Genomic DNA, 24,802 nt, shown 5'->3' with positions numbered 1-24,802 from the left:
TTAACTTGGCCATTGTTATACAGCAACCCTCCCCCCCAAAAAACACATTTTATAACGCTGTAGTCGGGAGCCACAGGTAGAAGCTGTGCTATTTGAGTGGCACCTTATAAAAACAGAATGCCAGTGTAATGGCATTATGGGGCAAATGGGAGCAAAGATCATGCCACCTTATAACCTGCCCACAGCACACAGGGCAGCCTTATAAATGAGGGGGCACTGCACGTGACTGATGCTTTTTCTTGTCGAAATTCGCAGGGAGGGTTGGGTCAATTGATCTGAGCGCCACAGGGTGTTTTAAAGACAGGCCCAGGCCCCGCTGAGACTGTCCGTCTTACCGTGCCGGACACCTTGACGTCGTGCAGCCGTCCCCACTCGTCCTCGTGGCTGTCCACCATCATGGCGCTGTCGTCCTCGTCCGTCCCCCACTCCGCGTGCAGGTCCAGCCGCACCTCCTCCCCCAGCGAGTGCATCCCGACCGCGGGGAACAGACCATCGGGGGATTGGGGGAACACCACGGAGCCAACCTGCACAAACAGCGAGCACAGAGCCTTTAATGAGACAATAACCTAGGGGTTTATCAAACACTGAGCACAGAGCCTTTAATGAGACAATAGGGGTTTATCAAACACTGAGCACAGAGCCTTTAATGAGACAACAAGGGTTTATCAAGCACTGAGCACAGAGCCTTTAATGAGACCATAGGGGTTTATCAAACACTGAGCACAGAGCCTTTAATGAGACCATAGGGGTTTATCAAACACTGAGCACAGAGCCTTTAATGAGACAATAGGGGTTTATCAAACACTGAGCACAGAGCCTTTAATGAGACAACAAGGGTTTATCAAGCACTGAGCACAGAGCCTTTAATGAGACAATAGGGGTTTATCAAACACTGAGCACAGAGCCTTTAATGAGACAATAGGGGTTTATCAAACACTGAGCACAGAGCCTTTAATGAGACAATAGGGGTTTATCAAACACTGAGCACAGAAGGGGTTTATCAAACACTGAGCACAGAGCCTTTAATGAGACAATAGGGGTTTATCAAACACTGAGCACAGAGCCTTTAATGAGACCATAGGGGTTTATCAAACACTGAGCACAGAGCCTTTAATGAGACAATAACTTAGGGGTTACGTTCTTAGTGGAAACTTTCTTTGCAAAATATTCCTACTTTGACTCCATTATTAAACCGCGAGAGCAGTCTTTTAACGATGTCATCTTGCAGTAGGGTATTTATCACGTCTCATAATGCTAAGCAACATTCTGCAGTAGTTTAAAGTCTGTTATTTCTTGCCAGGACCCCCTTGACACTGAGAGGTGCATCTCAAGGGTCCTGTCCTGGTTGAATAAATACACGTGAAACGTTAATTAAAGACTGAGCCAGAGGCACTTCACGCCAGCGCTGAGCAGCTGCTCACCTCTTTCCCGTTCTTGGTGAAGAAGACTGTGGTGAGTCCGGTCTCGAACGACTCCAGGTAAATCCCGCACCCTATCCGGTCCCCTGTGATGCACTTGAGACCGAACTGCTTACCCACGGTGCTCCCATTGTACAGCCTACGAACAGGAAAGCAAAACTGGAGACTGGCACGTATTGTAACCGTCGACACGCGTCTTACACCCAACAATCAATACAAACAATTCTATACTGGATTTAGTCACTGGGATCCTGCAAGTCCTGACCTGACAAAGTTTCTACATCAGGAGCCAGACAGGCCCTGACAAATGGTCTTGTTCCTAAATGTTCTTAAGTCCTGTACAGTTCTACGCAAAAAACACACAAAAAAAACCTTCACAGCTTTTCATGATTCGGTTATTTCGAACTTATCATCTCGGCTACAAAACACCAACGTTCTGTGAGGAATAAACAAAAAAAACAGGCAAGAAGCAGCTTAGTTGCATTTCGATTCTTGTCCAGAGTAGTTCATACAGTTAAAAATGTTTTCCGCTTCTCTAAATATTTTCCGTTTTCCTCTCCAGAGTGGAATATTGTAAACCTTGTCCCAGCTTTGAACTCTTCATGTCTGCTGTAGTGTGGTGTGCCGTGACCGTGCTGTACTGTGCTGTGCTGTGCTGTACTTACTTCCCATCGTCCGCGTGGTATGCTATTGAGTGTGGAAGCCAGCCTGGCTGATGGTCTAGCTTATAGTGCTGTGGCACCAGGCCCACTGCAATGGTCCCTCTCACCCCTGTGTCCACTATTGTCACCTGCAAGACAGAGAGAGTTTCATTAGCAGGAGGAGGAATAAGACTTCCTGTGCAGAACACGTGCTTCCCCCACCGTTCACCTCTCACGCAATCAGCCTTGAGGGAATCTGTTCAGAGGAAACTTTTTCTGGAAGAAGGAAATAATGACGGCGAGAGAAGATTCATTCAGGACACAAATTACAGGAATTTAAACGTAGGCATAAAAATAGCCCTTAAACACAGTAAAACCTGGACTGGCTCAAACCGCTTTGCAACGGGAGTCTTCCTGAGCTCACAGAAACAAAGGCAGTTGTTTGTTTTATGCCAAACACAGAGATATTGTATCTGATCCTTGAACCCGGGGGCAAGCAGTAATTTCTAAATACCTGGGATACCAGACCTCCCAATACACACATCAAGCAGCGTTAAACACAATAATTACACCACTTTCATCTTTAGGTACAACCACATCAAAACAGGACTTGGAATCAATCTCCTGCTTCTTTTTAAAAGTAATTGTTAAGCTATTCCCACTTGCATCATGTGCTATATATATATATATATATATATATATATATATATATATATATATATATATATATATATATTTTTTTTTTTTTTTAATGAAATCCCTTTTGCCGCGAGGTTTGCCGGTTTTCAGAGCAGTTTCTGCGTGGGCCGTTGGGTGGGATCAATTTAAAATTCCTCTGCTTTATCCGTGTATCTGTGATGTCAGCCCCGACACGTTGCAGTGCAGATGTTCTACCCGTTATCAGAACTCAGCACACTGGACACGTCGTTAACCCCTTAAGCTGCGTCTTTCCCGGTTGCTGACAGGATTCTGCACACATGCATCACACCACATGGCATGCCTAAACTTTCAGCCTGGCTGTTTGAACTCCTGGCACCTGGTAATTTCAGTAACACAGCTGTGGCCAAGTGTTAGAATTAACTAATTTTGCTTCATAAAGTCGAATGAAGCCTTCTTAATAATCATACGTTAACATATTGAAATACATACGGCTTTGTAGTTTTCCACATAACTTAATGAAAAAACATTTGTAAAGCTTTAGATGACGATAGACCGAATGCCATCTAAAGCAACGGTACAATAAAACATCAAAGAAACTCATTATATATATATATATATATATATATATATATATATATATATATATATATATATATATATATATATATATATATATATAAACTCAAGGTTGTATCGCAGACTTGACTCCCACAGAGCAGGATTGGCTGAATTATCGTCATCTCTCTCTTTCTTTGAAACTCATACAGTATGCATCCTCAGGGGGGTAGAACACAGAAATCTGGCTCCTTCACCTTCACAGTTAGGGGATGACAAGCACAGCAATGGAGCGTGAAGAAAGTGGTGTGTCAGCCACCCGCCTGCCTGCCTGCCTGCCTGATCCCACTCACAAGCCGTGGGGAGAGACTGTGTCACTGGAAACAGTAACTCACAAGAGGTGATTGATTCTTTTGATGCGATACCAGGAAAGCACTCAACATAAAAACGACATGAGAACGTCCTCTTGGGGAGAGAAGGGGAGAGAGAGAGAAAGGGGGGGGGGACAGCAACAGTGGAGACAAAACTGTGCTGAACTAATAGCCTTCTGGGCAGGAAGCAGACGGCATGTTTCCTCATCAGCAGTGAAGTACATTAGTTGGATTATATTTTATACCCACACTAAGTTGCTCTTTAAGAGCAGAGTGTCGTTATACAGACTCTGAGCGGAGAGCGAGGAAGCCTGGAAAAGGATATCAACGCGTCTTACAGCTCACCTCAAAGTAGCAGTTTCCCTTCGACAAGGAACGGGGTGCCACATAACAGCCAACTTCATCCGAGTTCCCCTGATAGCTGCAACGACAAATAAATAAAACTAAAAATGAGTACTTATCTAGCCCGCATTCCTACAATGAATTAAGGGCATGTAGTCCTTAGAAGTAGAGATGCTTGGGCATTGCTGGACGGGCGACCAGGCAAGAACCGAGATCTCAACTGCTAATAGAAGTCACACAGGGATGGCAATACAACTCCTGATGAATAGCAGTTTCCCCCCCTTTCCGGGTTTTAAAAGGAGCCCGATCAGCCACTGTGTTCAGGTAACAAGCTCAGGTGTGTCTTATTAAACTCGAAGTAAAAACCAGGTCACGGTCCCCTCTTCTCAAATCAGAGCCCTCCTTGCTGGCTCTGCTGGTCCTACACCCTATTAACAGTAGCAGGCGTGTTTCTGAATGGCAAGCAATTGAAAGTTTAAGAGCCGTCTTACCTCAGCGTGTCTCCATCCACCAGTATGCGTTTGTACCGTTCCTGATAACGGACCGCTCGCACCTCCCTGATCTCTCGTATTCTCCTTCGCCAGTTCAGGAATCTGTAGTGTAAGTTAATGTCGTCCATTCTGCTGTGATAGCAAATACAAAACAGAAATGCAGGAGTTTATTTTTATTTTTTTTTGGTACATGACTAGTAACGCTCAATTAAAATATACAGAGGTGTAGAGCAAAGAGAACTCCGCTCTCAACACTGCAGAGAGCTCTAGCAGTATAGGAAAGAGAACTCCACTCTCCACGCTGCACAGCGCTCTAGCAGTATAGGAAAGAGAACTCCACTCTCCACACTGCAGAGCGCTCTAGCAGTATAGGAAAGAGAACTCCACTCTCCACGCTGCAGAGCACTCTAGCAGTATAGGAAAGAGAACTCCACTCTCCACACTGCAGAGCGCTCTAGCAGTATAGGAAAGAGAACTCCACTCTCCACGCTGCAGAGCGCTCTAGCAGTATAGGGATGAGAGCTACACTATACACTGCAAAACTGTGTAGAGGTCTATAGCAAAGTGAACTCTGACCAACACCGTAGGGCAGTACAGAGGTTTACAGGAAAGGCAACTCCAATCAACACTGCAGAGCTCTGTTCAATTTGAAATGCTCAATTCACACGTCACCCAAACACTGCGACACACTTGCCAAGTCAGAGCACTGAAGATCAACAGGCAGCCGAGCAGATTGTCTGTTTCCACACTTTTAAAAAACGGATGTTATCAAGCTACTGAACTCCAGGGGCCAGGAAGGAAGGAAGGGCCGAGCCTGGGAAGTCTCCTCCTGGACTGTTCTGGCACCTGACCAGTAGGGGTCACTGAAGAGTGATGAGCCAAACAAACCTCCAGACTACTTTCCTCACTAACCCCAGAGGAGCACAAAACCATGCTCACCCTGCTATTCATGAGAATACAAAAAAAGGAACAATCCTTTGAGAATTAAGACATTTGGATTTCTGGTTTGTAATGTTGTACTGTTGCAAGCTGCCCTGCTGTCCAATAGGACTTTTTAATGAGACCAGGCTCTGTTCTATTTCAATTGTAGTTCATGGATACAATCAGGCTTCATAAAGGATGAGGGAGAGTTTATTGCTCACCATATGGTCACCTTACATGGACAAACTGTACTTCTGTAACACACATGCAGCGTTTTCCTCAGGGCCAGGAATGCAGAGCTGTTTAACTTTTTCAGACAGAAAACACACACACACCATGCAGCCCTATAGACAAACCTCAGTTTTTTGTTTTGTTTTTTGTAACTGTTTCGATGAATGAAATACATTTCGCAGTTTAAGAAACATCTACCCAACTACTTTAGCAAAGATCAGAAGTCCATTTCTGAAAGCACTGTCAAACCCAAGAGATTTAGGAGATTAAGAGCTGAGAATTTTAAAAAAAGGTCTAATTAAGCACATGATTAGTTCAATGAATGGTTTGATTAAGTAATTGAAAAATCAGTTGCTATAAAAACCAGTAGACAGAGGGGGACCCGCAGGACTGGGGCTGGGAAACCCTGTGTTAAAGTAGGAACAAAAACACGTCACTGCTTCCCTGGTAATGGAGGGAAATAAGACTCCCGATCTTAACAGCGCAGGGATGGAAATAAGACTCCAGTCCTGGTTTTACTGCGAGTTTAATGAGACACACCTCAGCATGTTACCTGTAGAAATGGGGCTTATCAAGCTCCTTGTAAAACTTGGAAGGGGTGAAACTGCTATGCAATAGGGTGCGATATTTCCATCTCTGAACTGCCACCACCCCGATGACTCATTAAATAAAAACACACACACGGTCCTTTACACGCCAGCTTTAACAGATACAGTGAGACAATTAACCACTTCAGGGCCTGCATGGCGGTTTAATTGGTTCAATTAAACGATTGAGATCATCGGCTCCCCACCCCTGCGCTCGGGGCTGTTGACAGCATCAGGACTGGTGCAGTCAGCCAGCAGATGAAGCAATCCAAGAGCATGCAACAGATTTAAAAAGAAAGCAGACCTAAACACATGGCGTGCTAACAGAATCGTGTACTGAAACTTTCTGTTTAAGTATAAAACACGCTTTTTATTTCTAAATTCGTGGTAAAGTAAGGTGAGCTGTAGCCCGCGTTGTTATCCTTTTGATTAATCAAAAAACAAGGGGTTCGCTTTCACAGCAAACTCTCGACATTAAGTTTCTTATCAACACCGATCCCTTATCATTAAATCGTGAGAGAGGGGGGGGGGGAAACAGCCCAGTTAATTCACTAACGCTGTTTACTGGCTCGTACCTTAGTCTTCAGCCCTGAGTTTTGTTTTGGTCGCTCCTCTACACAAGTTTCATTCTCCATTAAAAACAGCTCTGGCAGCCTCGGCGCTTCCTGGTGACGTTACCTCCTCAGTGACGTCACCCAACCTCGGCTGAAGAAAGAAACTGTGTGTGTGTTTCATTTTCTGTAATATATTATTTTATATCATATATATTTTGAAGATAGAACATTATAATAAAGCCTGCCTCGATGTTGTTCATTAATTTTTTTAATTTTTTTTGGGGGGGTGGTTATAAGACACACCTGAGCTTGTTATCTGTACACTGTGGATAATCAAGCTCATACTAAAACCTGGAATGGATCACAGTGCTATGCAATAGGAGTCTTAATTCCATCCCTGCCATCTGTGTTCAGTTCTTGTTTTCCAAACCCAGGTAAAGCAAGATCAAATGTGGTAACATTTTATAAAGGCTAGTTTGGTACCTGCATATCAAACCCCAGACTCGCAGCAGCTGCAGGATGGAAAGATGTAGCAGAGAATACAGCAGTCCAGAGTGGAATGTGGAAATCCTGTGGTAAAGGGAACATTTGAACACACAAGCTGCGTATCAAATGTGTAACGCTCTGCCCTGAAGATGGGTGAGGTCATGTTTAGCTCGCCTGGGAGAAACGGTGGTTCTACGCCAGAGCGCGGAAATGAAAGTGATGGAAAACAAAGAGAATGACTAACATAACAAACGCAGAGACACTAAGGCTCTGGAGTATGGAATGGAAGCATCCTGTGATAAAATGAACGATGGTCTGGGGGGGTAAATAAACAGAAAACTTCTGAAAATGGTGAAGCCGCAGGAACAAGGAGAAATGCGAATATTATTATTATTATAACAAGGTCTTGTTAGCTAAAGCATTGGGGAGTATGACAAATGCTAATATTGTTATAACAAGGTCTTGTTAGCTCAGCAAAGGAGCTGTGCAGGTCACGATCAGAACAGCTGGAGCTCCTGTGCACTTTGGAAAGCATTGCATTTACATGAGCTGCATTGCACACAATGGTGAAAGCAGAGCACAGCAAAGTGTATGACAGACAGGGAAATACAGTAAATAACTCAAACCACAGCACCCAGGTGGAATCATTCTCAGCCAGGGTATTATCGCGGTTATGAGCCCTGTGTGCGTGTGTGTGTGTTTTTATATCATTAAAATGTAGTTTGATATTCATTAAACTGCTCCACACTGTGGTTGGCTATATTTAGGTTTCTTATTTCTTGAAGAAAGTCCAGCAGGTTGCTGTCTCCCTTTGGTATGCTGAATTGAACAGCAGTCTTGCCCTGTGCCATTCTGGGCCAGTTTGAACACGCCTCTGTGGAGTTAAAGAGAGTTTGTTGTTTTAATAGCAGTGTGTGTGTGAATCTGATGTGTGGGTGCCTTCCTCCCACCTGCTCTATTACACACTCATCAGCAGAGATGAGTCATATAACCCAACAGACCTTAGAAACAAATACAAAATTTCCCATTAAACTGCACACGACTTCACTGATGAAGGCACTAGCCGAAAACGTTTTGGTAACTCGATGTGATCGATGCTAAACTGAGCAGCCAGCTTCTGGAGCAAAGACAGAACTGGGAAGACACCGGTGGAAGGCAGCGTGCGTAGCAGCGACCTTTGCAGTAAACGAACTGGACAGCCAACGTGGCCTGCAGCCTCCGCTACCCTCTCTCTCTCTAACCATCAGTCAGTCTCACTGTCCCAATGCAATACCTCAGCAAGCAAACACTAAACCCACGTCCTGCAGCAACACATTTTTCACTTAATGAAATGCATTCAAAGCAACATGTGTCGTGCTGGTGCCAGGAGAGTTTGAAGTAAATATATATAAAAGTTAAGAAGAGTTGAAGAAGCAGATTGTGCACAGAAAGTTTTGGAAGATTTTAATCATCCTGGTTTCTGGTATTCTTAGTATCAAATTGGATTGTGACACACGTGTGCTTTCCAGTGCTACTGGCGCCCTTTATAAAAGCCAAGTGCAGCTGCAGCCAAAAAGTTTGCATCATCTAGAAGTTTTTGGGGATTGAGACATCATTTAAAAATAAACAGAATTTGGGGGGGGGGCAAAAACAGGGCAATTATATCTTGTTGGGCAGACATTGACACAACAACAACAAAGAAGCTGTATATACAGACTGCTGAAGTGCAAGCCTTGTGTATTTCTATTGGCATATTCTGTACTAATATACTGGCCTGCTGTTGTTGTGAATCGCCTGTCGTGAATATCTTTTATCTACTGCAGAAGCAGTCGTAAGTTTTGAACAGAGCTATCTTCCCAGTGTTGAAAGGGTTAAAACACCCCCCCCCAAGCTGCAACAGCAAAGGTTCAAAATGCACGCTAAATATTACAATGGAGATAAAGAAAGAAGTGACAAGCTCAGTTTGCTGGTAAAAAAAAAAAAAAAAAAAACTAAATAAATCATTCTGTTAGTTCAGCCCATTGAGGTGTCAAAAGCAGGCATCCACCTCCTCTTATAACAAGAGAAAAAGGGACTCCCTCATTGCCTGATGCATTATTCAGATTCTGGGGCAGGGCAGCTCAGACTGACCCTATTTAAAGCCTGAAACGAGGGAGTGTGAGTCTGAGTTTGTTGATCCAGTATTAGCAGTCTGAACAGCTACCAGCACTTCCAATATTAACGACAGCTGCAGCTCTCTCTCTCTCTCTCTCTCTCCCTCTCTCTCTCTCTCTCTCTCCAGCACAAAGCATGCCTGTAGTGAGACAGCCTCTCACTGTGCTGCTGCTTTCCCTTCTGCTCCCCCTGTGCTGGGCCAGGGCCACCAGACCAGCCCAGGACTGCCCCTCCTGCCAGGGCCCTGGTGCTGTGCCAGGGAAGGCGGCTGTGGAAGGAACCAGGACGATGGGGGAATCCTGCGGGGTCTACTCCTCTGGCTGTGCCCCTGGGCTGCGCTGCGTGCCCCGTTTTGGGGAGGGGAGCCCTCTGCAAGCCCTGTTACAGGGGCGAGGAGTCTGCACCAGGGTGTCTTCACCAGGGAAAGACGACTATGCCACCCAACCACAGCCAGGTACTGTGCTCCTTGAAGGTGAAACTGTTAGAGGTCAAGCGGGCAAACATTTCAGCTGATCTGCTTACATTTTGGCTGGTGCCTTCTTCAATGTACTCTACACCTTTTTACCTTTGCATAAAGAGTGACTTTAAATTGTCTACAGATTGCGCTTCCGATCAAGTGCCTGTTTAAAACAACTGAATAAATGTGATTTGTCATTTTGCTTATTGTTTAAATTGCTAGGACTTGCATTTTCTTTACTTGTATTTCTGAGACAATTCTGTTGCTGATATTAAGAAAGGAACATGCTGTTAGGAACTAGCTACTTATAATGGAACGCAGGGTCTAGTCTTAAGCTGTTGTTTGTTTCTAGTTTTTGTAACATTAACAATGAACTCTGGCTCTATAAGAAAGCAAAGAGTTAAAGACTGCAGGAAACGCTTTGAAAATGTGACACCATGTCAAGGAAACAAACTCTTTGGCTAAAGCAAGCACCTGTGTAATTAACAGGCAGGGAGGAGAGGAATGCACTACAAAAAATAAAGCTTTGTGAAGAGATTAGAACCCAGAAGGTGTATATATTTCAGATGCAGGGAATGAGCACCTTTATTTAAAATACTGATCGATGCTCTGCAGAATTTCCCCCTGTCCTTCTCCAAAAGTTTTAAAGTCTAATTTTAGAAATACTGATTTTATTGAGCCTGACAAACGTTTTTGACTAGAAGTCTTTCTCAATGTAAAGAAATTGAAAAGGGTTTCCAGTGCTTTGCTTGAACGCAGTGTCGGATGCACAGTCTAGTCGTTTGCACACTGCAGAGCAAACAGGCAGGTGCGAGGGAGAGAGCTGTGAGGTTAGAGCTGCACAGGACGCATCCTGAGAGAGATACAACGCAGCAGTATTTACAAGAGTCAAATTCGAAATGTATTTATTTTAGCAGTATATAACCCCTGTGTTATACATATCTTTTTTTCCAAAGGGGGGGTCCCAGCAAGAAATAACATTCTAAAATCAGCTAGTTCTTTCTTGAGTGCGCCAGTGCTGGTGAACGCATAGCAAAGCGTGGTGTGCAAGTGTACTGGGCATGTGATCAAAAACAAATACAGGCTCCTGTAAACTTTTAAAAGACATATATAAACCTCCCCAGGAATCCCTACAAAAGAGATGGTTATAAAAGTTTCCCATAGCAAAGAGTGAGAGCATGGTAAAGCATAGGTAAGCATTGTAATGCATAGTGAGAGCACGGTAAAGCATGGGTCAGCATTGTAAAGCATAGGTCAGCATTGTAAAGCCCAGAGAGGTATGGTAAAGCAAATTTAAATACATGGTACGCTATGGTAAACTCATAGTACAGCCATAGGGAGGGAAACTGCAAAAGGACCATGCAAATGTTTTGTGGTAAACTGAACTGTACTGTGCTACAGAACCTGCTTCATCAAGTATAACTAAGTGCATCTTACTCCCCCTGCTGGCTAGAATTCATAACTGCACTCGAGACCAGAATTGGGACAAATATTACAGTAGATCCAATAATGGGAATAAGACTCCTATTGCATAGCAGTCTCGCCCATTCCAGGTTTTAATACCAGCTTGATTAGCTACAGTGTGCAGGTAACAAGCCCCGGTGTGTATTATTGAACCTAGTAAAACCAGGAATTAATCAAACTGCTGTGCAACGGGAGTCTTATTCCCATCCCTGAGATCAGCTAATTTGAGTTGTGCTGTACGGCTCTTTTAGAAGCGAGGTAAGCAAGTCTGTAGTCTTTGGCAGAAGCAGGTTCAGCCTAAATGCAACAGGACTGATGGGAACAGAAGCAGTTTCTTAAGTCTGGAAAAAAAAAAAAAGTATTTTGCTTAAAGATATTTCACACCTGAAAGCAAGAGAGACGGACGCTATTAAAGAAAATGCAAATTCCAGCAATTTAACTAATAAGAATGATGCACTTGCTTGCCTTACTTACGGGGCGCTCTGTTAACCAATAAGGGAGCGGTATATTTGTGTTCCAGGACGCTTCGGGTCTCTCCCAGTTCGCAAGCAACTGGTGGGCAGGAGGACGATATTCTGCAATGGGAAAAAAACAAACCTTTTTAGCTACGTGTGTGACGTAATGTCGTTTGATATTAGGTGATAGATATATAATGCAATGATGTATCTGACATGTTCTGTTTGCTGTCCAGGTGGAAACCTGCCCCATAATAACCACACGCTGCTGAACACCAGCGCGGAGGAAGGGACTGTCGAAAAGGTAATTGGAGCGTGGAAGAGATGATAGTGGCTCGCTGGTGTATATCTATCGTTTGGACATAAATGCATGGGTTTTGAAAACTATTGTTTGCTGAGGACAGCACTGGAGGCAGAGTGAGTCAGAAGGCTGGAGTATCGATGAGTTGTTAATCTTTAGCTAAGATGTGTTCATGTATGAGGATGTCTAGCTGTTGACGGTTTCTCTTGGAGCCTAAAGCAGTCCCACAGCCGTGACTAATGCGACGCTAAAATGCGATTCCTGCTTGAACGCTGCGTACGTTCTTTGTTGGCTTACCATTTTGTTTACATGCTCATTTTGTTTTAAACAGCCATCCTCCCTCTACTCTCCATTCAAACACTAACGCAGTTCGAGCTGTGAGATGGGCCCGTTTTGTATGCAGTCTGTGGCTTGTGTTTAGATTTTTAAAAAACGAAGTTCCCGGCTTGTTTTTCAGGCTCCCTGCGGGCAGCATTTGGAGGCTGTTATGCAGGCGCACAAACTGACCGTAATCCGTCATGCAAAAGACATGTACATACCCAACTGCGACCCAAGAGGATTCTACAGAAAAAAGCAGGTGAGACACGCTGGGGCGCGCTGTTTCCCTGTTCTACTCATATTTCGTGGCAGTGCATGAAGCGATGGACACAGGATGCGCTGCACCGTGGCGTTCTTCATTGCTGGCAACTGTTCTGCGAGCTGGGGCGAAACGCTCTGTAGCAGGAGTCTAATTCCCACCCCTGTTGTTTAAACCAGTAAAAGAAGGGGGCTCTAAACCAGTAGCAGGGTGTGCCTCTTTAATGTAGTTTGCCTTTAAAAAGCAGCCACTTTTGTTCCCGTTTTTAGGATTTAAAACCCTGGCTGTATGTAGATTTGCTACTGCAGGGAAGGAACTAAGACTCCTAGTGCATAGCAATACCCATTTACCCATTCCAGGTTTTACTACGAGGTTGATCAGCCACGGTGTGTATAGGTAACAAGCTCAGAGGGTGTGTCTTATTAAACTCTTAGTAAAAACAGGAATGGATCAACGTACTGTACAGTGGGAGTCTTATTTCCACCCCTGTGCTGGTAAGCGCAGTCAAACAGACCCCCTCTGTGCGTGCGTGTGCTTGCCTGTGCGTGTTGGTTTGCATTGTGACGGTCCCCTTGTTGGTTTCACAGTGCAGGTCCTCAAAAGGCATGCGGAGGGGTGTGTGCTGGTGCGTCAATGAATCTGGACACCCGCTCCCCGGACAGAGCAGAGGAGAGGCTTCCCTGAAGTGTGATGGAGAGTGAGGGAGGAGGAGATGAGCGGGACACTCGCATTCTCTCTGCATTGCACATCTCAATGTTCTTTCACTAGGAGAGCTAGGAGCCTGTACTGTCACGATCTCGACTATCTTCCTAAAAAATAGAACAGTAATAGGGTAATAATAATACCAAATGTTTATTCTTAATTTATTCTCGAATCAAATATATATAATGTTCTTTTTTTTATGATGTTGTTATTGTTATTTTTATTATTACAAATATCTTCGTGTAATGGCTTCCAGGAGATTCAAACACAATATATATATAAAATAAGTTGGTACCTTTAAAAAAAAGTAATAATCCTGACCACTAAAAATAACATACCGATGGAGCCCGCGTGGCGACACAAATCTCTTGGGTTGCACTTTGCTTTTTCTGCTATAGGTGGCGCTGTGGCACAAGTGCGTGCCTAAAACAGCATGCACAGTACAGTTCAGCAGACTCCAATTCATAGCTCTTAATCACTTCAAAGGGGCGCATTTAGAATATAACAAATGGAACTGGGAGTCTCTGTCCATGTCTTCATTGAGTATTTCTACAGTAGCGTCTAATTTAAATGAGCTGAACCCCTATTGAGATAAATGATTGAGCTCAGAGTACGGATCGTGTGGACCCCACTAAAATGCATCCTCTTCTGTTTTATCACTTTATCCAGAAATCATCCCTTTGAATAATAATATAAAAATACAGAGATAACTGTACATGCTTTACATACCAGGGGTGGCAATAAGACTCCTATTGCATAGCAGTTTCACGCATTCCAGGTTTTCATAGGAGCTCGATTAGCCACGAGTCTATAGGTAAAGAGCTCGGGTGTGTCTTATTAAACTCAGCGTGAAAACAGGAGTGGATCCAACTGCTATGCAATGGGAGTCAATCCCAGATGTGGTAGAATTAGAAGCAGCCGGGTGTTCTCTGGCTGTATAAGCCGAGCCCTTTACTGGTTACAATGAGAGTCTATTGTATCTGAATCTTAAAATAAAATTGTGTTTAAATGATTATACCGAGGTTGTAAAATAAATTACGACTGTTGCAATTAAAAAAATAATAATAATCATAATCATAAAGCATATTTTGCTTGAAACATTTTTTTTAAATAAATACTGTACATATATAAATGCACTAAAGACTTTTTAAAAATGTTTTTTCATTTCATTTTTTTTTTTTTATTATGTCAATTTTGCATTTTAAAAAGTCCAGTTTTTCACGCTTCCAGATATAAGAGCGCATGGGTCTGGTTTGTCCCGCGGTCCCTGTTCTGTTCTGCAGTGTAGTTTCAGTGCCGCCTGGACCACAGCTTTGGAATGAGGGCGCTCCTCTATACTGTACACTCTGTTGCAATTGTATCTTCATCGAATTATTTTTTGCTTGAATTCTTGTTTAATTTATATGCTTTTTGTAATGCAATCAAATGCAGGTTAGGACATAAATATGCTTTTAAAACTTCCGATTTGCTGGTTTTTTTTTTAATAAAGAAATAAATTATGAAGAAGACTCCTTTCTTTTTTGATTGTGTGGCAATCTGCAAACTGGCATTCTGCATCATTTTCCGGCACACCGCGATGCTGGATCAGACCCACTGGGATTCCAATAAGAGACCTAGTAACTGGGCTGCAGCTCTGCGTGACTGCTGGTTTGTAACCCCTGTGCAATCTTTGTATACTGTGAGCGGAATACTGCCGGTTATCCGGGGGTCCTACTTGGTAAACAATATTCAAAAATGATTACCAAAGCAGGGTCAGTCCTTCCTCTCACTGATACTGAGGGCAAAGATCATTCTTCACACCGGTGCGCTGAAAGGAGAGCCAGCGCACAGTGAACAGAGGCAGGCGCAGGGGCAGAACTGTGAGTACGGCTTTAACCGTGGGGGCATTTCCATTTTATACGGATAATTTGTCATAGTTGACCATAGTTTTAAGGTGTTTTACGATGCTTGCCTGTGCAGGGTTTTAAATGGTTTTATTCCTCTGTGTAATAAAGTTGAAACAAGCGGAGGTTTGAATATAAATGGACTTTGTATTCTGTTCAGCATAGAAATCCAGCCTTTGCGCTTCAGTGTAACAGAAATCAAATTAGTCTTTTAATGAATGTGTAATTCAGCGTCACACATCTGATTATTCTATCTAGTGTTTTTGCGTGCGCTCTCCAGTTTTATCAGAAATAGACTCAGGGAATCAGTTAAGAAAACAGCCAGACCATTCTTGCGATCAATTTGACCCCTTTATCAAAAATACGCCACCTACAATATACCAGCGGGAAGGAGAAGGACACACGGGATCAAATACTAGAGTTTGAAGTCAATATAATATTTGATAGATGAAATGGCAGCCGTATCAGTCCAGTGATGATAGACAAAGAGAAGGGGACTAAACTATAATGAATCACAAGCTTTCAAGCCCTCAAAGGTCTCTTCAGGTGAAAGCAGGAAAGAGAGATTGATATTTTTATTCAGCGGTGGCATCAGAACTTTAACAAAAAGAACCCGTTTTGAACCCAGTTTGTAACAGTGAATAAGTCAATATAATAAAAGCGAACCAGCTTTAACAAGAACTGCCATTGCTGTCGAGTCAATGCCTTTACACTGGGATACCAATACGATATTAGCTGTGGAAACCTTACCAAAAACTCTTAGGAGATCACAGCATTACAATGGAAAGAAATCACAATGAACAGATACTCTTATTATTATCATTATTAGTGTAGTTTTATTTTTGGCAGATGCCTTTATCCAGGGTGACTTACATGTGTTACAGGGCAGTACAGCACAGGATAGCAATGCAAAAACAAGATCTAAATACAGGGTGGTTCACAGTGAGTGCAAATTCTACGGGGATAAGATATGAGTTAGGATGAAGCCCATTTGCATCTACAATGCCATATTAGTAAATACTCTTATCTGATATTGCAATAGTGGTTTGCCCTTGCTTGGGGAGGATGCAGCGCTTCGATTGAGTATCTCCAGACCTTGAACTCCAGTGCAAACCCAAGGCCTGTGCGTGCTGGCTATTCACACACAGCGCAATGCTCTGCTTTCAGAGAGGAGCTGAGAGATGGCAGTTGAGGGGACATGCAGTACACTGAGGCAGAGGAACGCTAAGGCCCCCATGAGCCAGGCTGAAGATGATGCTTCACCAGCCAGTCAGTAAAGTGCGCTGCCCTTCTTAAAGATGGTCTGTGCTTTGTTACACTTTGCTGTGCTTTTACTGTGGTAAACTTTTATAAGGGTTAGTTTACCATGGTTTGTTTTTTTAACATGCTTTGCTATGCAAAGTATGTGCTCTCTGTGCTTTACAATGCTTCCCTGTGCTTTACCACACCTCTCTGTGCTTTACAATGCTTCTCTATGCTTTACCAGACCTCTCTGTGCTTTACAATGCTTCCCTGTGCTTTACCAGACCTCTCTGTGCTTTACAATGCTTCCCTATGCTTTACCAGACCTCTCTGTGCTTTACAATGCTTCCCTATGCTTTACCAGACCTCTCTGTGCTTTACAATGCTTCCCTGTGCTTTACCACACCTCTCTGTGCTTTACAATGCTTCCCTGTGCTTTACCAGACCTCTCTGTGCTTTACAATGCTTCCCTATGCTTTACCAGACCTCTCTGTGCTTTACAATGCTTCCCTATGCTTTACCAGACCTCTCTGTGCTTTACAATGCTTCCCTATGCTTTACCAGACCTCTCTGTGCTTTACAATGCTTCCCTATGCTTTACCAGACCTCTCTGTGCTTTATGCTTCCCAATGCTTCCCTCTCTGTGCTTTACCAGACCTCTCTGTGCTTTACAATGCTTCCCTATGCTTTACCAGACCTCTCTGTGCTTTACAATGCTTCCCTGTGCTTTACCAGACCTCTCTGTGCTTTACAATGCTTCCCTATGCTTTACCAGACCTCTCTGTGCTTTACAATGCTTTCCTATGCTTTACCAGACCCCTCTGTGCTTAATTGTGTTAACTGTGCTTGCGTGTTTCTATTTGAAAGGTAATGAGGAGCACACAGGCAGTGCAAGGGGGCTGATACAATGGAGGAGACACATGGAGGTAAGAGGCTGATATAGAAGCAGAGGTACTGTGCAGTATTGATAGAAAAAAAAAAAAAAAACAGTGCTGTATCAGGTATGGAAATAAGACTCCCATTGCATAGCAGTTTGATCCATTCCTGGTTTTGCTATAAGAGCTTGTTACCTATACACTATGGCTAATCAAGCTTGTATTAAAACCTGGAACGGGTGACTGCTACACAATGGGAGTGTTGTTTCCATCCCTGCAGTGTTGAAAGAAAAAACAGCTTGAAAAAAAAAACAAGAAGTCAGCAAATTCACTAGGACTAGATTCTTTACTTGCTCCAAAAAAACATGTTTTATCTGAAAGGAAAAAAAAAAAAAAATACAATTATAAAATGAACCAGAAGCAGGGTTACATGATTAAATGTCTCCCGGATAAATGTGCGAATCGTTTATTTATGCATCGTGTGCGTATGAAACAAAACTGTTTGGAAAAATAACTTTAACCTAATGATTCATTTCCGAGCAGTCTTAACGCACGCCCCCGAGAAAGCCTGCGCTCATGCAACCCCTGGCACCGGGCTGGGGTGGAGGGGATCTGGCTCGGAGCACGAAGCTACACAATCTTATCCAAGCGATAACAGTCGTCACAGATGACTCTGAACCAGTGCGGAATTTGCTAACAGCCCTTATAAAAGGTTATGAAATCAGCACCACAACAGCATCGAACAATAAAAAAAAGGTCATTTATTTATTGACGTCAAAGTTCAATTCGTTTTTTCGAATGAACCCGTCTTGAGCAAGGAACGGGCAAAAGGCACGCTCTCTGAAAGGAATAACACGTGTTTTAATGATTATAAAGGTGCACGGGACAACAGTCCGGCTCCTAGTAGATTCTATTTAACCCTGTCGTGCATGGCGACCTCATATGGGGACGGATAAAAATAAAAAAAATAAAACCCCTATGGTGCTTCCACTCGAGTCTTCCCTCTCTGCCCTGCGCCCTGTGCTCCGAACCCAAGCGAACGCTCTGCGCTCTGCGCTCTGCGCTCTGGGTGGACTCGGAAGATTTCAGTGCGGTTCGGCGCTGTTTGTGTTTTTTCCCCCCTCAGCATGTCAAGGCGGAGCTGTTGGAGCAGATCCAAGGGCAGCTCAGCGACCTGGTTGACAAAGTGATCAGCGAGTCGGTGCAGTCTTACTCCCAGCGCAACAAACCACTCGCCAACTCCAATGAAACCGAGGCCACGTCAAGGTAGGCTCCAGGCTCGGTCCCGTTAAGAGGAAAGGATCTTGGGGCGGGACGAGGGTGTGGTTTCGACCGAGGGACAGCTGTGATTGGATACATTTTCTCAGGGTTTGAAATCGTTTTAAGCTCCTTAGCTTGATGTTGAAAGACCCTAGTCCAGGGGTTCTCCAACCCTGGTCCTGGAGAGGGTCTTGTGGTTTTAGAGCCAGCTTGACAGAGTTGTGAGATCAGTCAGCCTCTAGGAACTGGACGAGCTGAGATGGACCGAGTGGCCTCCTCTTTTTTTATGTTCCTCTGTGCCTGTGCTCTTTGTTACAGAAAGCAGCGGCTTTCTTCAGAGCAGGGGAAAGTGTTTCTGGAAAGACGGTCACTTCTCGAGTAAGTAGGACAACAGAATCAAATGATTTTTCATTACAGAAAAAAAAAATGAAAATGTATTTTAGTTTGATCAGTATTCACAACAAGCCAGATTCCTCTCGTAGATGAGATAACATGAGGAGGCTCGCTGGTCCAGTGGTTAAAGAAAGGGGCTTGATACCAGGAGGTTCAGCCACTGACTCCCTGTGTGTGACCCTGAGCAAGTCACTGAACCTCCTTGTGCTCCTCCCTTCGGATGAAATGTAAAACAAGTGAGGTCCTATTGGGAGCGACTCTGCAGCAGCAGTTGCGATGCACAGCTCACCCCCTCGTCTCTGTCAGTCACTTTGGATAAAAGCACCTGCCAAGCATAGGCTGTGATTAAATATGCTGCTCTTATTGACTGACTGTGTTCCGTCTGCAGTGAGCTGTTTGAAATCGATCACATCCGCACTATCTATCACATCTTCATCGCCATGCTGTGTGTGTTTATCATCAGCACTCTCGCTGTGGACTTTATAGACCAAGGCAGGTGAGGAGAAATCATCTTAATAATCATTTCAATAAGTGCTATCAAATGCAATGCTTACCTGTGCCTTAGCACGCTTTCACTATGGGCAGGGTTACCATACGACTGCCTTTACACTAAGACAGAATAGGACAGTTCAGGCTTTTCAACTCGCACCCCACTTCATTCTGGTAAGTGTAATCCCGCTGTGAACGGTACCTGAAACAGGTAATACCAGAAGGCATCGCAAAGTAGAAAACCTTGAACCGTCCCAAACTGTCCTGGTGTACATGGAGTCATATGGATACCCTAATTATGGCAATCTTTTTTTTTGTTTGTCTTATAAGGGTGGACAGCACTGCTATTTGGTTTCACAAAGCTTGTTTCATAAAGCAGGTTTCACAGAGCTGGTTTCGTGTGTTGTCTTCTGTCCCAGGCTGGTGCTGGAGTTCGATCTCCTGTTCTACGCTTTCGGACGCTTCTCTACCGCGGTGTTTGCCTGGCTCTGCATGTGCTCCTACACCCTGGTGGTCCCCTACAAAGCGCTGTGCCTGTGGGGGGGTCTCTACCACTCGGTCCGGTTCCAGGGGGGGTTCACCTTCTTGGTGGGGTCCCTGGTGCTGGCCTGCCAAGCCTGCGTCTTGGGGGTCTACCCCATCTATGTAGTGGTTCACTACAAACTACCCCCTGCCTCCAGCTTCATCGTCATTCTGGAACAGGTAACAGAGATGCCAGGGTCGGAGCCTCCCAGTGAACACGCTGGTAACTGAACTGGAGCCTCACTTATGAATGGGCTCACTGCTCCGGGAACGTTCGTAACACCCCCCTGTGTGGAATCGATACCACTCAGCATTAATCCACAGCTGCTGGTTTCATTTGAACAGCATGAGAATCATTTCAAGGCTGCCAAGATCGTCCCCAGCAGATTTTAGCAAGGAGCGCGTTGTGTTAACTTGTGTGTTTTTTGTTATTTCACCCCCCCCCCCCCACTTCTAGATTCGATTCATGATGAAAAGCTACTCCTTCATCCGTGAAAACATACCTAAAATCGTGAAGGCAAAACTGAAGCAGGGTGAGTTGAACTTCATCAGAACTGACACAGTTCCAGGCTGACTGTCTAGCGTCCCTTTAAGTGTGGGCGCTCCCCTTACAGAATTATCTTTGCACTGTAGTGTTGCAGTTTAATGCATTTCCCATTGGTTATGCTCTGCATTTACCAGAGTTTCCCCTGGTTTATCATGTTTATTAATATGCTTTCGCATACCTCCCTATTCTTTCAATGCCTGCCTATGCTTTATCATGCTTTTACTGTGCTTTGTTACACTTTGCTGTGCTTTTACTATGGGGGAACTTACATAAGGGTCAACAAATTCTCAATGGTTTACTCCAGATCTCTGTAAGGGTTTAGTGAAGGGAGCATGAAGCCCTTGCTTGCTGTTATTCCCTAACCTGGTATCTTATTTTACAGGAGAAGCTGCAAAGCTGCCAGAGTTTTCCAGCTACCTGTATTTTTTGTTTTGCCCGACTCTGATTTACAGGGATGCCTATCCCAGGTAAGGGGCAGACTGGCCCACAACCCTCTTCTCCTCACAACAATCGCCTGCCTCTTAAAGGAACACAATCACAACTTCCCTTTCATTTTCAGAAATCCACGCATCCGCTGGAATTATGTAGCTCTGAATTTTGCCCAGGTAAGATAATCTAGAGTCACGCATCGATACATGCATATACTTTTCCACCTCTAGGGGCAGCGTGCCTTGCAAATCTTACACCCTAACAGTCAGATTGCCATATGCATTTGTACCACATTTGAACAGGGTTATTTCTACCATGCTATCTGAACAAGGCAGAATTTATCAATTGCTTTTCTTCATTTAGTGTATATATTACACTATCCTGCATCTCAAGATGGTCTATCTGCCTGCCGTATACACATTGCACCCCTTGAAGCAGACTGCCCATATTAAACTGGTTCACTGAAGCTCTTTGTCCTCTCCCTGCTCCCTGCTCTCTGCTCAGATCCTCGGCTGTTTGTTTTATGGGTACTTCATCCTGGTGAGGCTGTGCATCCCAGTCTTCACTAACATGAGCAAAGAGCCGTTCAGCACCAAGACCATGGTCCTCACACTCTTCCACGCCACGCTGCCAGGTAACCCCACCCTCCCGGGGGAAACTCACAGGCTCTGCAGCTCCACATCGGAGCCTTTGAACACGTTACCCTGCTCTGTTGCAGACTTCCGCCTTCTTCAGTGCCTAGAGCTGTGACCAGACGTTTAGGGTCACCTGCAATTTCAGGATTGAGACATCTGCACAAACTTCATTTAGATCTTTTATTTTAACATCATGTAATCAAAGAAACTACAAATATCGCAAAAAAAAAAAAAAAATCGACCAGATGCCATAATAATAGTGCAGTAGTATTTCATGTTAGATTTCAGAATTTCATATTTCTGTCTGTTTTTGGATGTAGGGGGCAAAACTACAAAGCGCTATGCAATTCAATATGTTAACATTAGCAGGTTTCATTCGACTTTGTGAAGCAAAATGAGTCAGTTCTGAGTAAGGCGATGTTACTGAAGGGGTCAGACATGCTCCCCCGGGATGGAGGGGGGGGACGGGGACACGACTGTAGGTTTCAGACCCAGTTGATCGGGGTGCAGATCAACAGACCTCAGCGTGTGCTTCTGTTGCCAGGGACCTTTGTGCTGCTGCTCTGCTTCTTCGCCTTCCTGCACTGCTGGCTCAACGCATTCGCAGAGATGCTGCGCTTTGCAGACCGCATGTTTTACAAGGTCAGTCACTCAGGCAGGCACCCAAGTGGGGAGCCTGCTTTTCAAGTACCCTATAGCAAAAACCGAGCAAACTGTGGTGAATCATAACACTTTCCTGTTGCATGAATTGAATGACAACACTGTCCTCCTGTGACGATATGTTTTCCAATAAAATTGTTTCAAACCGAAATATTTTGGTGAAGGGATTGTTGCAACCTGTGGTCCGGAACACTCAGCTGTCTGACATCACAGTGGTCTGGAACACAGCGGTCTGACATCACAGTGGTCCGGAACACTCAGCGGTCTGACATCACAGTGGTCCGGAACACTCAGCTGTCTGACATCACTGTGGTCTAGACCCACTGAGATCTTGTTAAACACATAGCTAGGCAAAGATTGGCATGCAGCTAACAACACAAAACCCCAATCCACAAGCAGATGAGAACCTAAAGCATATATGGGAGCTGCAGCAGATCAAGGTCAGTACATTAAGACCAACAAAATGAAATAATTAAAAGACGTGGTACGGTACACTATTGACAATGAACTCCTGCATGCGTATATACGTTTGTGTTATCGGGAGCAGCGTGTATTTCTAATGGCTTGATTGCTGGACAAAATACCCGACAGCTTGCATCTGCCGCTTCTTTCAGGACTGGTGGAATTCCACGTCATTCGCCAACTATTACAGGACCTGGAACGTGGTGGTTCACGACTGGCTGTACAGCTATGCTTACAAAGACTTCCTGTGGGTAAGTGCAGCCCGCTGCACAGCTGTCCGTGTCAGTAACCTCGCAGGGACGCAGGTGTTAATGCCCGGTGCTGGTGACGACGCGTCTCTTTGTTTTTCTCCAGGTGTGCGGGGGCAGGTTCCGGGGCGCTGCCATGCTGCTGGTGTTTGTCACCTCCGCAGTGGTACACGAGTACGTCCTCACGCTGTGCCTGGGCTACTTCTACCCAGTCATGTTCTGTCTCTTCGCCATCTGCGGAGGTGAGACACCGGTCTCAAGCAGTCCCAGCTGCGACACGGTTTTTATCTTTGCAATTTCTTTGATTACATGATGGTAAATAAAATATTTAAATTTATGTTCATATAGTTATTTTTATTATGTCATAATCTTAAAATTAGTTTTTTTCTCCTTTGAACAGGTGTCTTCAACTTCGCACTCAATGACAGGAGAAAGGGGGCGGTGTGGAACGTGCTCATGTGGACCTGTCTGTTCATTGGTCAGGGGATCCAGATGTGCCTGTACTGCCAGGAATGGTACGCCCAGATCCACTGTCCCGTCAAAGAGGTAACACCACGTGCCACGCGATTCAGATTCCCAATGGCTGTCATCTGATGTCTTGGTACAAAGCTGCGTTCTATGATTCCCTCAGTCCAACACAAACGTATTTGTACGTTGTCTTAAAATCTGTTCAAACCCTCTCCCTCCCTAAACGGTTTAGGGTTAGACCGAAAATAAGCGTTCAGCAGCTGTGCTGAGTCTCTCTCTCTCTCTTCTCTCTCTCTCTCTTCAGAAGGGTTTCTGGGAATTTATCACCCCTCGTTCGTGGTCCTGCAGACTGTAAGCAGGGACGGAGAGAGCAGCCTCGTGTGTGTGTTTTCAATAGCGAAGATGTTTTGAAAGCCTGAAGAATGAACTCACAAACACATCCAGCTTCCTAATGCTAAACTACCAGCAGCTACAGCCAACAGCTTTGCATCCCCTAGAATTTTAGGTCTGAGACAATTGACAGTATCTGGAAAACTACACCGCGAGATGCGATTCAATATGTTAACGTAACATTATTCAGCAGCTTTCACTCGACTTTATGAAGCAACGTGAGTTCATTCTATAGGGGGGATGCAAAACTGTTGGCTATAACGTGAATACAATCGATTTTGATGGAAACAGTAACAGCTATCAGACACCAAAAGAGGCTGGCAATGCACAGCAGGGCTGACACAGCACTGGAGCAGCGTGGAATTAGGAACGCGCTGTGGAAACAGAGTGGCACGCTCTGAAAGAGCGGCAACGCCAGGCCAGCACGGTGCCACTGCGTCACGGAAACAAAGCACAGTGCCGCACATGGCATACTGTGTTTAAAAAATAAAATGTCAAGCGCACTGGCACAGCTAAGGCCAGAATTTATATCACAGCAAGTGGTTTTGTTTTATTGCAGTTTACAGAAACAGAGGACAAAGAATACCAGATTTGCAGATAACTAAATGGGATCATATATTTTGCACTTAAAATCCATTTTCAATAAATTACCCTTTGTGCACTCTGTGGTAGTATTGTAGCACTGACACTGGAGAAGATGTTTATACGTTAATAAGAAACACACAGGTATTTTTTTTTTTCTGATGTATTCTACTAGCTGTGTAATAAACACTGAGCACTGTTATATTTAAATGCACTCGGCCTCTCTGTTGCTTGGAAACGCGTATGTGAAGGCTGGGGGGTGTCAATTCTTAAGGTCTCCGCCTCCTAACAATCTCATCAGGTTCTCATTAGCACTGTTGGGGGGGGGGGAGACAAAGAAGAACATGAATTTGCAGAGTCTGACACTTTAG

At 44.4% G+C, this 24,802-nt stretch overlaps 3 protein-coding genes across 6 annotated transcripts in view; 2 read left to right on the top strand and 1 right to left on the bottom strand.

Annotated features, from left to right (window-relative positions):
* spryd3 (SPRY domain containing 3) overlaps positions 1 to 7,357 on the bottom strand; it is a 34,387-nt gene extending 27,030 nt beyond the window's left edge. For 2 of the 4 annotated variants that reach the window (XM_041241692.1, XM_041241695.1), the window contains exons 1-6: positions 6,793 to 7,016; positions 4,479 to 4,610; positions 3,991 to 4,066; positions 2,084 to 2,208; positions 1,422 to 1,557; positions 336 to 524 (exon numbers count right to left, since the gene is read on the bottom strand). In XM_041241692.1, the coding sequence (XP_041097626.1) occupies positions 336 to 524; positions 1,422 to 1,557; positions 2,084 to 2,208; positions 3,991 to 4,066; positions 4,479 to 4,606 (654 nt within the window). In that variant the 5' untranslated portion in view covers positions 4,607 to 4,610; positions 6,793 to 7,016. Of the gene's footprint in view, positions 1 to 335; positions 525 to 1,421; positions 1,558 to 2,083; positions 2,209 to 3,990; positions 4,067 to 4,478; positions 4,611 to 6,792; positions 7,017 to 7,254 lie in introns of those variants that run through there. The other 2 variants (XM_041241694.1, XM_041241693.1) reach the window with 2 other exon arrangements.
* Positions 7,358 to 9,338: 1,981 nt separating this feature from the next.
* igfbp6b (insulin-like growth factor binding protein 6b) lies at positions 9,339 to 14,363 on the top strand. The gene is made up of 4 exons (XM_041241648.1): positions 9,339 to 9,844; positions 12,003 to 12,070; positions 12,525 to 12,644; positions 13,232 to 14,363. The coding sequence occupies exons 1-4, from the start codon at positions 9,526 to 9,528 to the stop codon at positions 13,343 to 13,345; spliced, it is 621 nt and encodes a 206-aa protein (XP_041097582.1). The 5' UTR covers positions 9,339 to 9,525; the 3' UTR covers positions 13,346 to 14,363.
* Positions 14,364 to 14,479: 116 nt separating this feature from the next.
* Positions 14,480 to 24,015, top strand: LOC121308925 (sterol O-acyltransferase 2-like). Its single transcript, XM_041241647.1, has 16 exons — positions 14,480 to 15,205; positions 16,397 to 16,498; positions 17,339 to 17,397; positions 18,473 to 18,612; positions 18,925 to 18,984; positions 19,388 to 19,495; positions 19,908 to 20,190; positions 20,468 to 20,543; positions 20,940 to 21,024; positions 21,117 to 21,162; positions 21,491 to 21,620; positions 22,166 to 22,263; positions 22,896 to 22,994; positions 23,098 to 23,233; positions 23,392 to 23,537; positions 23,764 to 24,015. The coding sequence occupies exons 2-16, from the start codon at positions 16,411 to 16,413 to the stop codon at positions 23,812 to 23,814; spliced, it is 1,605 nt and encodes a 534-aa protein (XP_041097581.1). The 5' UTR covers positions 14,480 to 15,205; positions 16,397 to 16,410; the 3' UTR covers positions 23,815 to 24,015.
* Positions 24,016 to 24,802: the final 787 nt, after the last annotated feature.

This window comes from Polyodon spathula, unplaced genomic scaffold (genome assembly GCF_017654505.1).
Source record: "Polyodon spathula isolate WHYD16114869_AA unplaced genomic scaffold, ASM1765450v1 scaffolds_806, whole genome shotgun sequence".
Classification (NCBI taxonomy): Eukaryota; Metazoa; Chordata; class Actinopteri; order Acipenseriformes; family Polyodontidae; genus Polyodon; species Polyodon spathula.
Note: the sequence above shows the minus strand (reverse complement) of the source record. Positions and strands in the feature narration are given on the sequence as shown.